Below are 16,931 nucleotides of genomic sequence, written 5' to 3'. Positions count from 1 at the left end.
AACTGGAATCTACCAGCACAGCCTGGGGAAGGGAAAACAATCTTTATTAAAAACTTAATTTTAATTTTTAAAAAATGTTCGTTCAATAATGTGTCCTGATGGTGGTAAGGTACACAAGAAAATGTGCAGGAATGGGCAATCTGTTCCCTGAATTGGCCATGCCTTTCGTGTTCTGGTGACAAATACTATTTGAGTCCTGATTCCTCTTTTGTGCCTGTTTCACCCAGGACTTTCCGATTGATCTACTTCCTCCATGGGCATCTCAAAATGGAAAGAGCTGCCAGAGGAAGTGGTGAGGCTTGTACAGTAGCAATGCTTAAAAGACAGTTGGACAGGCACATAAACACAAGAGTTTCTGCAGGTGCTAGAAATCTTGAGCAACACACACAAAATGTTGTTAAGGGAAGGGTCTAGGGCAAGGGTTCCCAAACTTGGGTCTTGCTTAGTGATACTGGTTCATGGCATAATAAAGGTTGGGAACACCTGGTCTAGAGCTATATGCAGACAAATGGACAAGCTAAGATGGGCATCTTGGTCAGTGTGGATCTATTAACGCAAGTGCCTGCTTTCTGTACTGTGTTACTGAATGACTCTCTTAAAAAAAATGTTCTCCTGAATACTTCAGCTGCAACATCATGAGAATTGTCCTTTTAAATTCAGAATCTGTGGTAATTTTGTAGTTGGCAAAATAATATTTCTCGAAATCATACTACCTCTTCAGAATGACTGGAGGGAGTTTAATAATGTGTAGTGTTTGGGTGATTATTCATTGGCATTAAAGTAGTTCGTAGGAAGTGTCGATATCGCACTGCAATGTGGGTAGCTATAGGAAATGACCTGGTGTGATTTGTAGCAAAATTGACTTGTATATAGTTCTAGGAAATAGAAGCCTTATGTAACCTGGTGCTGTGTGTAATGCTTGAGCAACTTGTCACGTTTGCTGTCAAAAGGCAATATTGAGGTTATTGACTAGCTTGGATCAAGAGATAGAATTAAAGGATATCTTAAAAGAAAGAATTGTTTTTCTTAAGTTAATTATTTTAAATTCAAAATCTTTTTATGTCTAAAAAGTTGTACATCACATATTCACTATAGTTTATGCTTTAAAAAAATGATTTCCCTGCCAAACTTGACTATTTTGTGCCACTCTAAACATCTGACTTGACAATATCTGATACTGATGAAAATCTAACACGCTGAATGGCTGCATCAGTACAAATGTGCAATGAACATGTGGAAAACACAGACAGCTTACCAGTAGCACATAAATTCAGTCAGAAATTATGGTGATCTCTATCTATCTCATGACATATTCCAACATCCAAAATAACCAAAAACCAAAACACTTCCAGCCCCGAGCATTTCAAATTCAGATCAATTTCAAGTTTAATTATCATTCAACCATATATAAATACAGCCAAACTAAACAGTGTTCCTCTGGGGCAGATGAGGAGTACTCAACCAGTATTCTTACAAAAATTCTAAGCAGTCCAATATTCTATATCAAGTTATCAAGTCACAGCAGATGGGCTTAAGGTTGACACTGAGTGCGATCCACATATAAATGAGGCTTGTGCGAGACATTGCCAGACCAGAAAGGACTTTTCTTAAAATAAATAGTAAAGCCCTATGTCAGTTTTTTTTTTTGGTTAGGGTGTCCCTTGGGGATGAGGCTTTAGTTCCTGATTTGTCCAATTAATGAACCCTGCAGGATTGCTGACACCCGGCCATGCCTTCAGCATCCTTGATTTGTGACCTTCAGTTGAAATAGTTTCTTCTCATAACCAATTTACTTGTCTATGCGTTATTTTAATTGTGTTTAAAAAGTAAAACAGTACTTAAAGGGGGGAAAATCTGTCTCTTTCTGACCCAGAGCCAAAGACTTCAAAACACTTCTTTAGATCCTTTTCATCCTTTAGATCCCTAGTATTTGGGGGAGGAGGAGCAGGTGTGGGGAGAGTGTTTTTCTTTCTTCAACTACTAGACATATCAGATTTAGATTGACAGCCTTAAAATTCAAGTCAGTGTTGTTTCTTGGAATAAAATCTTTGTACTTTGCATGCTACACTACTAATGTCTTTGTTTTTTAAAATAAAAAGTCTGTGAACACAGTTATTTGTTGTCCAGCTTTGCCATGTGTTAAAACAGCAGAAAAGAGGTTGTTTTTATAGATAATATCTGAATGTCATGTGCTTGTACCACTTAGGTTGCAACCCTTATTTCCTAGGGGTGCTTACGGTAGGAATTTCACCTGGCTTCTGCAGATTTCTGGAGTGATGAACACTGTTGCTCCTCCAATGTAAGTCATTTAAGGTTGCAGCAAAATTAAGTAGTTATAAATGAATGAAAGTGCTTGTCCTCAGTACTAACCTCTGGATTTTTATTACCTTATCATTTCCTGTCAGAGTCACCTTTTGTACTGACATAGGAACAGAATTTAGGTCATTTAACCCATCAAGTCTTCTCTGACATTCCACTGTGGCTAATTTATTATCCCTGCCAACTCCATTCTCCTGCCTTCTCCCCATAACCTTGATGCCCTGACTAATCAGGAACCTACCAAACTCTGCTTTAAATATACCCAGTGACTTGGCCTCAACAGTTGTCTGGCAATGAATTCCACAGATTCACTACCCTCTCACTAAAGAAATTCCTCCTCATCTCTGTTCTAAATGGATGTCCTTCTATTCTGAGGTTGTGCCCTGAGGTCCTAGACTCCCCTACTATAGGACACATCCTCTCCGCATCCACTCTATCAAGGTCTTTAACATTCAGTAGGTTTCAATGAGGTCACCTCACATTCTTCTAAACTCCAGTGAATTCAGGCCCTGAGCCATCAAACTCTCTTCATACGTTAACTCTTTCATTTCTGTAATCATTGCTATGAACCTCTGAACCCTCCCCAATGTCAGCACATCCTTTCTTAGATGAAGGGCCCAAGAATGCTCCAATACTCCATTGAGTCTGGCCAATGCCTTATAAAAGCCTTAACATTACATCCTTACTCTTATATTCTAGTTCACTAGAAATGAATGCTAACATTGCATTTGCCTTCCTTAATACTGACTCAACCTGTAAGTTGACCTTCAGGGAATCCTGTATGAAGACTCCCAAATTCCTTTGCACCACTGATTTCTGAATATTTTCCCTGTTCAGAAAATAGTCTATCCCTTTATCCTTCTGTCAAAGTGCATGGCCATATACTTCCCTCTACTCTATTTCATCTGCCATTTTGTCCATTCTCCCAATCTGTCTTAAGTCCTTCTGCAGACCTCATTTTTCCTCAGCACTATCTACCCTCCACCAATCTTTGTATTGTCTACAAACTTGGCCACAAAGCCATCAATTTCATCATCTAAGTCATTGACCTATATCATCAAGATAAGCAGTCCCAACACCGACTTTTGCAGAATACTATTAGTCACCCAGAAAAGCCAACCAGAAAATTCCCTGTTTATTCCACTCTCTGCCTCCTGCCAATCAGCCAATCTATCCATGTTAGTATCTTTCTTGTAATACCACGAGTTCTTATTAGCTTCATGTGTCAAAGGCCTTCTTAGAATTCAGGTTAAAAAAAACATCCATTGACTCTCCTTTGTCAATCCTGCTTATTATTTCTTCAGAGATTTCCAACAGATTCGTCAGGCAAGATGTCCCCTTAAAGAAACCATGCTTACTGTGGCCGATTTTAATCAAGTGTCTTCAAGTACTCCAAAACCTCATACTTAATAATAGACTCCCAACATCTTCCCAACCACTGAGGTCAGGCTAACTGGTCTATAAATTCCTTCATACTGCCTCCTTCCCTTCTTGAAGAATGGAATGGCATTTGCAATTTTCCAGTCTTCCAGAACCATTCCAGTATCGAGTGATTCATGGAAGATCATTTCTAATGCCTCCACAATTACTTCATTTGCCTCTTTCAGAACTTCGGGGTGTAGTCCTTCTGACTTATCTCCCTTCAGGCCTTTTAGCTTCCCAAGCACCTTTTCCTTAGTAACAGCAACTACACTCACTTTTGCTCCCTGACACTCTCGAATTTCTGACATACTGCTGCTGTCTTCCACAGTGAAGCAAAGGACTTGTTAAGTCCTGCCGAAGGGTCTCAGCCTGAAATGTCGACTGTTCTCTTTTTCCATAGATGCTGCTGGGCCTTCTGAGTTCCTACAGTGTTTTGTGTGTGTTGCTTGGATTTCCAGCATCTGCAGATTTTCGCTCGTTTGTACTTGTTAAGTTCATCCGCCATTTCCTTGTTCCACATTACTACCTCTCTGGAGTCATTTTCCAGTCCGATATCCACTCTCATTTCTCTTCTACTCTTTATATATCTGAAAAAACTTTTGGTATTCACTTACATTTGTTATCTAGCTTACCTTCATATTTCATTTTTCTCTCCTTATGGCCTTTTTAGTTACCTTCTGTTGGCTTTTAAAAGCTTCCCAATCCTCTAACTTCCTAATAATTTTAGCAGTATTATATGCCTTTGGTTTTTCTTTTTTACTATCTTTGATTTCCTCATCAGCCACTTTTGCAACATCCTCCCTTTGGAATACGTCTTCATCTTTGGAATGTATCTATCCTGTGCTTTTCAGATTATCCCCAGGGAACTCCAGCCGTTGTTGTTCTGTCTTCATTCTTGTATCAATTTTGGAAATTTCCTTTCTCAACCTTGGTACTTCCCTTTTCTGCACTGGAAAACTGATACATCTGACTTTATCTTCTTGTTCTCAAACTGCAGGGTGAATTGTATCATATTATGATCACAGCTTCCTATGGGTTCCTTTACCTAAAGTTCCCTAATCAAATTTGGTTCATAACACATCACCTAATCCAGAAGGCTGCTCTAAAAAGCCATCTTGTAGGCATTCCACATATTCTCTCTTGGGATTCAGTGACAGCTTGATTTTCCCAATCTACCTCTATTTTGAAATCCCCATATGACTTATTTTAACATTGTTCTTTTTACATGCCTTTTCTACCCCCCATTGTAATTTGTATCCCACAATCTGGCTGCTTTTCAGAGGTCTGCATATAATTCCCATCAGGGTTTTTTTTACCCTTGTAGTTTTTTTAGCTCTACCAACAGGATTCTACATCTTCTAATCCTATGTTAACTCTTTCTAGGAATATGATTGCATTTTATTTTACCAACAGAGCCACCCCACTCCCTCTGCCAACTGTCTGTCCTTTTGATAGAATGTGTATCATAAGACCATAAGATGTAGGAGCAGAATTAGGCCATTTGGCCCATTGATTCTAGTCCACCATTTCATCATGGCTGATCCGTTTGCCCGTCAGACCCAATCTCCTGTATCCCTGTATGTTAAGCTCCCAGCCACCCCTGTACCTAGTGTTACTTGTTGTACATATAATCAATGTTTATAAGCTATCTTATGTATTTATATTTATTATGTTTTTTTTATTATTGTGTTTTTCATCTTGGTGTGTTTTTTATATGATGCATTGGAACTGGAGTAACAATTATTTTGTTCTCCTTTACACTTGCGTACTGAAAATAACATTAAACAATCTTAAATGAAATCTAACCATACAACTACTTAATGGAATAAATGCTAATTTTGTGGAACTGTATAAAAGGAGCAGACATATTATTGATCAATCAGTCCAGAGCAGTGGACAGGAAACTGAGTGCCATGGTGGTGTAGTGGTTGGTGTGACACTACTGCATCTTGGGGTTTTGTAGTTTGAAGTTCAATTCCAGCATCCTCTTTAAGGCGTTTGTACACCCTCCCTGTGGAATGGTGGATTTTCTCCGGGTGCTCCGGTTTCTTCTCACAGTCCAAAGACTACTGGTTGGAGGGTTAATTGATCATTGTAAATTCTCCCGTGATTAGGTAGTTTTAAATTAGGGTTTGCTGGGTGACATGGCTTGAAGGACTGGAAGGGACTACTCTGAACTCTACCTCTAAATAAATAAAATATAAAATGCAGTAACACTTCCATAAACTGGCATATTTTGAGACTTTTATTCAGGATTTGCAGATTTTCCACACGATTGGTTATCATTTCTATCAATACACCAAAGCACTTCAAAATCTTTTTAAAAAAATGTTAGGCAATACTTTAATATATTTTGCACGTAACTACGTAAGCTTAAATGGAGCCCAAGAACTAAGGCTCCAGAAAGTGGAGGCTGTGCATGGCAATCGCCACCTAGTGAACCGGATGCTGAAATATTGGGATTTCTGAATATTCCGGAAAAGGATTATATAAACTGTCCCATGATGTGGTTGAAACCATCCTTTCTTTAAATATTACCTTAAACCAAAGGAAGAGTGTAATTGTTTTCAAATATGACCTGTGAATGAAGGAAGGTGAGACTTTGTATTTAGTTGGAGAAGGTATCTTCAAATGTTTTGTATTAAGATAATTTAGCTCTAAGGTCTATTAAAAGTCAATCATTTCTTAATTAGGAATAGATCCTAGCCTATAAGTATTAAAGGCATAGAAGTGATTTGATTGGAAAGAGATGTCCGGAAAAGAAGGAACTGAGCAGAATCTGGTAGGGTGAAAAACAATAATGAGTATTAATTAAGCCACTTTACTTTAAAGCTTTGATTTTCATCAAATTTGCCGCTGTAACCTGGCCTACTTAAACCTGTAGTGTCAGAAGAAAAAATCTGGGAAAATATAAATTTTTAAATTTCTACTGAGTTACTTGGTTTATCTTGATTATCTTTTGTTAATCCAGTGGTTATGTAGATCATCTGTTGAGATCAAATCTTCATCTAATAGAAAAGACCCTTTGCTGTTTTATTCTTTAAAAGCCAGTTTTAAAAGTTGGAAAACTTTATGAACACCAAGCTAAGTTCTTGAAATATATTTTCAACATTGCTCACTACTGAAGTCGAACTTGTGAAAAAAATCTTTTTATGTTCCTCCCATAGTGAACGTTCTCTGCATTGTACAGAGGAGTTCTCACAAGCATTGCCTAATTTTAATATCAAAAGGAGATTTAAGTATTATGAGACCATAAGATATAGAAGCAGAATGAGGCCATTTGGCCCATCAAGTGTGCTCTACCATTTCATCATAGCTGATCCACTTTCCTTCTCTGCCCTAATCTTCTTCCCCCGCTTCCCTTTATGCCATGACTAATCAAGAACCTATCAGCCTTTGCCTAAAATATACCCAAATGACTTGGCCTCCACAGCCGCCTGTGACAATGAATTCCGCAGATTCACCACTCTCCGCTAAAGAAATTCCTCCTCGTCTCTGTTCTGAAAGAGACCCTTATATTCTGAGGCTCCGTCCACTGATCTTAGACTCCACCACCATGGGAAACATCCTCTCTACATCCACTCTATTGAGGCCTTTCAACATTCAATAGGTTTCAGTGAAGTCACCCCCTCATTCTTCTAAATTCCATTGAGTACAGACCTAGAGCCATCAAACGCTCCTCATATAACAAGCTTCCTGTTCCCATAAAGCTCCTTTGAACCCTCTCACCCTTGCTTAGATAAGGGGCCCAACACTGCTCACAATATTCCCAAGTGAGGGCACACCACTGCTTTATAAAGCCTCAATATTACATCATTGTGTTTATATTCTTGTCCTCTCTAAATGAATGCTAACATTGCATTTGCCTTCCTCGCCACTGACAACCTCCAAATTAACCTTTAGGGAATCCTAAACCGGGACTCCAAAGTCCCTTTGCACCACCAGATTTTTGAATTTTCTTTCCATTTGGAAAATAGTACGCTTTTATTTCTTCTACCAAAGAGCATGACCATACACGTCCTGACACTGTATTCCATCTGCGATGACTTTGCCCATTTTCTTAATCTGTCTAAATCCTTCTGTAGCCTCTTAACTTCCTCAGAACTACCTGCCCCTTCACCTATCTTCTTATCACCTGCAAACATGGCCACAAAGCCATCACTTCCATCATCCAAATCATTGATGTATAACGTAAAAAAATAGCAGTCCCACACAGACCCCAGTGGAACACCACTATTCACCAACAGCTAGTCAGGCTCCCTTTTTCCCCACTCTTTGCCTCCTGTCAGTCAGCCATTTCTTTATCCATGCTAGAATCTTTCCTGTAATACCAGGGGCTGTCAACTTGTTAAGCAGCCTCATGCGTGGCACCTTGTCAAAGACCTTCTGAAAATCCAAGTACACACCATCCACCAATTCACCTTTGTCTATCCTGTTTTTTATTTCTTCAAAGAATTCCAACAAATTTGTCAGGCAAGATCTTTCCTTAAGGAAACCATGCTGACTATGGCCTATTTTGTCCAAGTACCCTGAAACCTCATTCTTAGTTGACAATTGACTCCAGCATCTTCCCAACTACTGAGGTCAGACTAACTGGCCTGTAATCTCCTTACTTCTGCCTCCCTACCTTCTCGAAGAGTGGAGTGACATTTGCAATTTCACATTCCTCCAGAGCCATGCCAATTGATCATTTGATTCCCGAGAGATCATTGCTAATGACCCCACAAACTCATCAGTCATCTCTTTCAGAACCCTGGGATGTATGCTATCTTATCTACCTTCAGACCTTTCAGTTTGCCAAGAACCTGCTCCCTGGTAAGGGCAATTTCACACACCTGCCTCCTGACACTCTCCAACTTCTGGGATACTGCTAACGTCTTCCACAATGAAGGCTGATGCAAATATCATTCTCCTATTCAAAGCACTTGCATATCCTTTACTTAATCAAAATTATGGGGGTTTCCAGAATGTAGACCAAGTGACAGCGAAAGAAATATAATGTACTTCCAAATCGTGAATTGGAAGGGAAAACTATAGGTAGCAGTGTTCCTGTTTATTCTAATCAATGCTTTCTATTCATATAAAGGGAAGTGTCTGATCTTTTGTACTGTATTCACGTGTACTTCTGGGTCCAGAAATTACAATGTATGGTGATCTTCCAGCAAGTACTGCTAACCCTGAGAACAAAAGTTCTCAGGTTGATTCATTTTGTGCTGTTTCCCCTTGTAGAAACTTGAAAGGAAAATGCTGAGATTTAGACTTACCAGTTGTCAGTTATGTCATTTTAACATAGCATACTTGCGTCATTTAATCACCTGACATGAACTTTCTATGAAATTGATATTTATAAGTTATCTTGTATTTACTTTGTAACTGAGGCATGTAAAGGTCTTAAGCTACAGGAACAGCTTGGGCCATATTGTCTGCTCCACCATGCAATCGTGGCTAGTTTTCCTTTCAGTCCCCATTCTCCCTCCATCTCCCCATAACCCTTTTACCAACCAAGAACCTATCAAACTGCACTTTAAATACACTGAATGACTTACCCTCCACAGCCCTCCCTCTATGGAAATTAACTGCACAGATTTAGCACCTGCTGGCTGAAGAAGTGCCTGATCTCATTTCAAAAGGATGTCCCTGTATTATGAAGCTGTGGCCCCAGAAGCTTGACTCTCCTAGTACTAGAAATATCTTTCCCACTACCACTTTTTGCAGTGTTGATAATTGATATGATTGATAATTGAAATAATTTTATAACCCACAGTACATTTGGTCTTGTATGAGGTTGTATTGTTGGTGTCTTCATAATGTTATATTATGTTCTTGCTTGACCTAATTAAAGGTGTAAAAAGAAAATCTTTTCATTCTCATTTCCTTCCAACTTTTGCTTTTCAGTAAATCTAAAAACAGGAACCCGTTCTTGTGTCCTTCAGACATCAGCTTCAAAAGTTGGCCTGTTGATAGGAAGGCCATGCCAGAAACCCTGCCATTTGGCACATTGAGCACAGGTAATGCATGTCTGTTCAGATATGTAGGTGACTGGTAAAATAACATCATTTACAGTGCCTATAAAAAGTATTCCCACCCCCCCCGGAAGTTTTCTTTTTTTATTGTTTTACAACATTGAATCACAGTGGATTTAATTTGGCTTTTTTGACACTGATCAACAGAAAAAAAATCTTTTGTGTCAAAGTGAAAACAGATCCTCTATAAATTGATCTAAATTAGTTACAAATATAAAACACTAAATAATTGTTTGCGTAAGTATTCACCCCCTTCAAGGCAGTATTTAGTAGATGCACTTTTAGCGTATGCCAAACATAGCATTTAGTCTGATGGCCAACAAGCTCAATTTTGGTTTAATCAGACCATAGAACCTTCTTCCAACTGATTTCAGAGTCTCTCACATGCCTTTTCTGGCAAAATCTAGCCAAGACTTCATGTGAGTTTTTTTCCCACAGTGGCTTCCTCTTTGCTACTCTCCCATAAGGCTTGACTGTGAAGCACTCGGGCAACATCTGTTGTATGCACAGTCTCTCCCATCTCAGCCACTGAAGCTTGTAACTCCTTCAAAGTTGTCATAGGTTTCTTGTGGCCTCCCTCTCAAGTCCCCTTCTTGCACAGTCACTCAGATTTTGAGGACTGCCTGCTCTAGGCAAATTTCCAGTTGTGCCATATTCTTTCCATTTCTGGATGATTGCCTCCAAGAGATATTCAGTGACTTGGTAATTTTCTTATTTCCATTCGGACTTGTGTTTTTCCATAACCTTTTCTAAGAATTTCTTGGAGTGTTCTTTTGTCTTCATGGTGTAGTTTTTGCTAGGATACTGACTCACCAGCAGTTGGACCTTCCAGATATAAGTGTATTTTTACTACAGTCAATTTAAACAACATGACAGCACACAGGTCTCCAAAAACAGTTTTCCATTTAACTAATTATGTGACTTCTAAAACCACTTGGCTGCACTAGTGATGATTTGATGTGAAATACTAAGGGGGTGCAAACTTATGCAATCAACTATTTGGTGTTTTATATTTGTAATTAATTTGGATCACTCTGTAGAGACCTGTCTTCATTTCGACACGGAAGAGTCTTTTTCTGTTGATAAACACTCAAAAACCCACTGTGATTCAATGTTGTAAAACAATAAAACATGAAAACTTCAGGAGGGGGGGCGGTGAACACTTTGAAAGGCACTGTATATTGGGGAAAAAAGAAAGCAAGGTTGGTGCAGGCTACAGGTTGTCTTCTTGAACTAAAGAACATGGAATATTTGCTGGAAAATAACAGCTGGATAATAGAAATTGTTTGTGATTTGGTTTAAATAACATACTCTTTCTTGCACCTATATTAATGACAAACTTGATTTCACTGGCCTATCACGTCATGCCTGAAGCACATGAAACAAGTCTTGACCCAACATAATCATGGTATATTTTTACTAAAGTTGCAGAGGGATTGGAACAAATGGTAGTGAAGTTATACGATACAAAAATATCATACTATATAGGTCACAGCAGAGAATTACCATCTGGTGTGTTAAATTTTTATTTGATACTCAAATTAATATTCCTTAATGTGAATTGAACAACACATTGCAGTACAGGCTGTTCAGCTCATGATGTTGTGCATTCACTTTAATCTCCTCCAAGATCAATCTAACCCTTTTCTCCCACATAGTCCCCCCATTTTTCTATCATTCCTGTGCCTATATAAGAGGCTCTTAAAATGTCCCTGATGTATATAGAAACATAGAAACATAGAAAATAGGTGCAGGAGTAGGCCATTCGGCCCTTCGAGCCTGCACTGCCATTTATTATGATCATGGCTGATCATCCAACTCAGAACCCCGCCCCAGCCTTCCCTCCATACCCCCTGACCCCCATAGCCACAAGGGCCATATCTAACTCCCTCTTAAATATAGCCAATGAACTGGCCTCAACAGTTTCCTGTGGCAGAGAATTCCACAGATTCACCACTCTCTGTGTGAAGAAGTTTTTCCTAATCTCGGTCCTAAAAGGCTTCCCCTCTATCCTCAAACTGTGACCCCTCGTTCTGGACTTCCCCAAACTTATGCCTGTACCACTACCTCTGTATTTAAAAAGAAGAGTTTAGAATTAGGGGCAGAAGTTTGGGGTGAGAGGGTAAAGAGTTAAAAAGGCCCTGAATATTTAAAAGGCCTGTCATTGCTACAGATGCTTATGGAGGACAAATCATTGGGTCAAGGAGTCACTGATCAATAATTCCCAGTTATCCCTATTACCTTTCTTGAACAGAGGAATAACATTTGCCACCTTCCAATCATCTGACACTCCTGCGGGCAGTAAGGATGCAAAGGTCATTGCCAAAGGTGCAGCTATCTCTCCCCTCACTTCCTGAAGTAATCTGGGGTATATCCCGTCTGGCCCCAGGGATTTATCCATCCTAATACTTCTCAAAAGTTTCAGCACATCCTCTTTCTTGAAGACAGATCTAGAAACCTATCAGCATAGCATTTTGCTGTATTAAACTGATGTGTTTCTATCTCCTTTTATGTTTGTTACACTTTGATGTTGAACTGAATTTCATTTCATTGCTGGCATTGCTTGATGGTGCTTCATCCAGTTTTTCAACATATAGATTTTCTATTTATTTTCCAGAAAGGTATTTCCAAGAAGCTCTTGGAAGCTTGCAGCGTTGTGATCTTCCCGATCAACTGAAGAAGTGGGTGAACTTTCCAATTTAATTTTGGACCCTGTATTTAACAGAAATTGCAGCTTCAGTGCATATATAATGTGGACCCATGACCCCTTTTTGACGTGGAGAGTGGTAGAGGTCAAAGCCTTTCATGGAGTGGGACGAGGACAGAGGTAGACAAAGTAACAGAGTAGGAAGGAGCACCAACAAGGTCATTAAAAACGAGAGAAACAAAAGAGACTCTGGAAATCCAAAGCAACTGACATAAATGTGGAGAAACTCAGCAGGCCAGGCAGCATCTACGAGAGTGAAAAAACAGTCAACCTTTCAGGCTGAGAACATTCTTCAGGACCGGACAGGAAAGGGGAAATTGCCAGAATAAAAGTGGGAGGAGGGGAAGGAGGATAGCTAGAAGGGGAAGTTGATTGGGTGGGAAAGGTAAAGGGCTGGAGAGGAAAGAATCTAATAGGAGAGGAGAGTGGACCATAGGAGAAAGGGAAGAAGGAGGGGCCAGGTGGAGGTAATAGGCAGGTAAGACGAGGTAAGAGGCCACAGTGGAGAATAGAAGAAGAGTGAGAGGGAGAATTTTTTTATATTGGAATGAGAAATTGATATTCATGCCATCAGTTTGGAGGCTTCCCTGACGTAACATAAGATGGTGTTGTTCCTCCACCATAAGCATGCCTCATCATGCCACAGGAGGAGACCATGGACTGTCATGTGGGAATGGGAATTAAAATGTTGCGTCACCAGGAAGTCCCACTTTTGGTAGGTGGAGCGAAACTGCTCAATGAAGTGTATCCAGTGTAGACGAGGCCGTATCAGAAGCATTGGGTACAATAGATGATCCCAGCAGAATTGCAGGTGAAGTGTTGCCCAACCTAGAAGGACTGATTGGGGCCCCATATAGATGTGAGGGAAGAAGTGAATGGGCAGGTATGGCACTTTGGCTGCTTGCGGGGATGTGCCTGGAGACAGATTAATAGGGAGGGAGGAATGGACAAGGGAATCACAGAGGGACAATCCCAGTGGAAAGTGGGGAGGGGGTGGGAGCTTAAAAATGTTCGATTGTGTGTTGGTTGGAGAGGCCCATGGGTGGTAGGTAAGGACACGAGGAACATGAGGAATCTTTGATATCCTGGAAAGGAAAGGCTCATCCTGGGAATTGATGCAGCAGAGACAAAGGAACTGAGAAAAGGAAATAGTATTTTTGCCAGAGACAGGGTGGAAAGAGCTATAGTCAAAATAGCAGTGGGAATCGGTAGGTTTATAAAGAATGTTGGTATACAGCTTGTGTCCAGAGATGGTGACAGAGAGATTGAGAATGGGGAAGGAGTCAATATTTCAGGCTGAGAGTCTTCATCAGGACTGGAAAGGAAGGGGGAAGATGTTGGAATAAAAAAGCGAGAGGAGGGCAAGGAGGAGTAGCTAGAAGGTAGTAGATGAAGCCAGGTGGGTGGGAAAGGTAAAGGGACGGAGAAGAAGGAATCTAATAGGAGAGGAGAGTGGACCATGGGAGAAAGGGAAGAAGGCACCAGGGGGAAGTGATGGGTAGGTAAGGAAAAAGGTAAGAGACTAGAGTAGGGAAAAGAAGAAGGAAGGGGAAGAGAAAAAATACTGGAAGGACAAATTGATGTTCATGCCATCAGATTGAAGGCTACCTTGATGGAATATGAAGTGTTTGCTCCTCCATCTTGTGAGTGGCCTCATCGTAGCAGAAAGGGAGGCCATGGACCATCAGAATGAGAATGGGGATAGGAATTAAAATGGTTGGCCACTGGGAAATCCTGCTTTTGGTGGATGGAGCAGAGGTGCTCTACAAAGCATAGAAATTATGAGCTAAAACCAGTCTACACACCATCTTTAATCTATGAGATTGGCCTAACATTTTTCTGTATTAAATCCATAGTTTTTGATTTGTACATTTTTGGTCACCTTGTTATAGGATAAACTGGAATTTGCACAGAAAAATATTTACAAGGATGTTGCCAGTGCTGGAACACCCAAGTTGCAGGGAGGGAGTGGCCCAGCAGGGTCTTTATTCCTTGGAATGTAGCAGAATGATGGGTGGCCTTGCAGAAGTGTTTAAAATTATAGGAGACATAGATAAGGTGAATGGTAAATCTTTTCCCCAAGTCGGGGTCATAGGTTTAGAGTGAGATGGGAAAGATTTAAAAGGGACCTGAGGATTTAAAAGGCCCATAGTTAACATAGATAGTTGTAGAGACCCAGTCATTTGGTATATTTAAAGCAGAGATTGATAGGTTCATGATTAGTAAAGGCTTCCAAGGTTATGGAGCGAAGGCAAGAGAATGGGCTTGAGCAGGATAATACATCATCCATGATTGAATGGCAGAGCAGACTAGATGGGCCAAATGGTATAATTCTGTTCCTATGTCTTATGGTCTTATAAAGGGTGCTGAACATACTGAATGTGCTGCCAGTAGAAATGATTGAAACATGCACCGTAGTATCATTTCAGAACATATGGATAGATATCTGCTGGGGTAGGGTTTGCAGAGATATGGGCTGAATGCAGGAAATAGGGAAGAGATGGCTGGGCAATGAGATCAACTTGTGCATCTTTGCCATGTTGCTGGTTAACTCTGATTCCTTCAGTGCCTTAAAATCATTGATCTCTGTTGTGAATCAAATCTCCACAGTCGTGTTGGATGGAAAAATTCCAAATAATCCCATGATAGAAATGTCAAATACTAGAAGACATGCTCTTAAAGTGGGAGGGGGAAAGCTTAAAGGACACGGTATGTGTGGGTAAGTTGTTTTTACACAGGGATAGGTGCCTGGAATGGATTGCTGATGGGGTGTGCTGGGGTGTGAGTGATGAAAGCAGACACAATAGTGATAAGAAGCTGTTAGCCAAGCACCTGAATATGCAGGGAATGAAGGAATGTGAAACAGGTACAGGCAAGAGAAATTTATTTAAATTTGGTGTTGTGTTTGGCACAGTCGTTGTGGGCTGAACGCCATTTTCCTGTCTTGTACTGTCCTGCCCTATGTTTATTCACTGCACTGTGTTACGTACCCCGTAACTGGGTTGCCAAACCAGCAGAAATGGATCACTCAGTTGGAGTCTGGATTACTAGAACTAAGAAAGTTTTATTAAAGAAACAAGCAACACAGTAATCGAAAGGATAATAAATGCAACAGTTCAGCAATGATAAACACACATGTGCACAGAATTAAGATAACAGCACCAATCAAGCTCTATCGTTGTCTAGGGGTAAATGACCAATTTCAAAGTGACACAAAGTTCAGTCCAATTTAGTAGTTCAGTTTGCAGTAATCGTTGCCATGGCGATGGACAACGTGGGGGGAGAGAGAGAGAGAGAGAGAACGGGAACGACTGATCATTCAGAAATGGCTTCCACTCACAGATCGGCGATATTGCTCACAAGCAGCTTTCCGGGCGGGTCCTTTGTAATGTCACCTGAGGTCACCGTCTGTGACCCCTCCTCCAGATGCGGTCGATCCTCTGCAGTGAACCCGGCACCCAAGCGAGGGTGGACACACACCGGGTTCCCGCTGATCGTACCTTTCCACCCTGTGCATTTAAGGTCCGGTACCTCCCACCGACTCGTGAGAGGCGCACCGCTTCCAGGGTCTCGTTACCTCGGGTGTCATGTGTGTGTTGCCTTAGCGAACCTGCCCCTTTTTATCCCCCTGCTGGGGTATCGCCTGTCCATCACTTCAGACAGTTCAGGGTTCAAAGGGGGAGTCGCTCCAGACAGCTCTCTCTCCTGTCCCTTCATTACACATCTCCAGATCGCCTGTCCATCACTTCAAACAGTTCAAGGTTCAAAGGGGGAGCCGCTCCAGACAGCTCTCTCTCTCTCTCGTCCCTTCATTACACATCTCCAGATGCTGTTTCATTGTGTTCCTTATCTCTCTCTCTCCCGAAGACAGGTGGCAGACCAACTGCTGATCACACAGGACAGCTAACATCTATGTGTATTCTTGTCACAACTGTAACGCCCTGGTTAAGATTTTTACTGCTATGCTATAGGTATTTAATTTTAGCTGTTCTGCTTTTAGCATGTTTGGGTTTGATCTAAAGATGAGGGGCTACGTTGTTCAACTTGGGAAAGTTGCATCAGCCAGTCAGGATGGTGGAATTGGGAGAAGGTTCTAGAAAATGCTGGGTAAAGAGTTTCTTGGTGATGGTGTGGGTTGAGGCCCTTTTGGCAGGAACTGGGAGAAGACAGGAGGGAAGATGGCTGAGGATGCCGTCCTGTTGCACAAGGTGCTTTGTGCAGATGAATGGCTTTAAGGAGGAAGGACCAATACTCCCGTGGGGGAGCCCATTTGTTCAAGATGGATTCTGAGTGACATTCGGAAGGTGGTGTGTGCTTTCATGCAGACCGTGGGTCCAGTGTGTGAGTTACAGACAACTTCAAGATGAGCTCCAACTTGTGCACATTTGAACTGGGTTAACTGTAATTGGCCCTTTTTATTTATTTTTCTTTTCTTTTTCCTACTAACTGTTCAAAAAAGG

At 40.8% G+C, this 16,931-nt stretch overlaps 1 protein-coding gene across 12 annotated transcripts in view; it reads left to right on the top strand.

Moving 5' to 3' along the window:
• Window positions 1-16,931, top strand: part of LOC134347918 (type 2 lactosamine alpha-2,3-sialyltransferase-like) — a 138,402-nt gene that overhangs the window by 102,046 nt on the left and 19,425 nt on the right. For 10 of the 12 annotated variants that reach the window (XM_063050546.1, XM_063050543.1, XM_063050540.1 and 7 more), the window contains 3 exons: window positions 2,207-2,299; window positions 9,637-9,749; window positions 12,382-12,445. In XM_063050546.1, the coding sequence (XP_062906616.1) occupies window positions 2,207-2,299; window positions 9,637-9,749; window positions 12,382-12,445 (270 nt within the window). The remainder of the gene's footprint in view (window positions 1-2,206; window positions 2,300-9,636; window positions 9,750-12,381; window positions 12,446-16,931) is intronic. The other 2 variants (XM_063050538.1, XM_063050547.1) reach the window with 1 other exon arrangement.

This window comes from Mobula hypostoma, chromosome 6 (genome assembly GCF_963921235.1).
Source record: "Mobula hypostoma chromosome 6, sMobHyp1.1, whole genome shotgun sequence".
In the NCBI taxonomy this organism is placed as follows: Eukaryota; Metazoa; Chordata; class Chondrichthyes; order Myliobatiformes; family Myliobatidae; genus Mobula; species Mobula hypostoma.
Note: the sequence above shows the minus strand (reverse complement) of the source record. Positions and strands in the feature narration are given on the sequence as shown.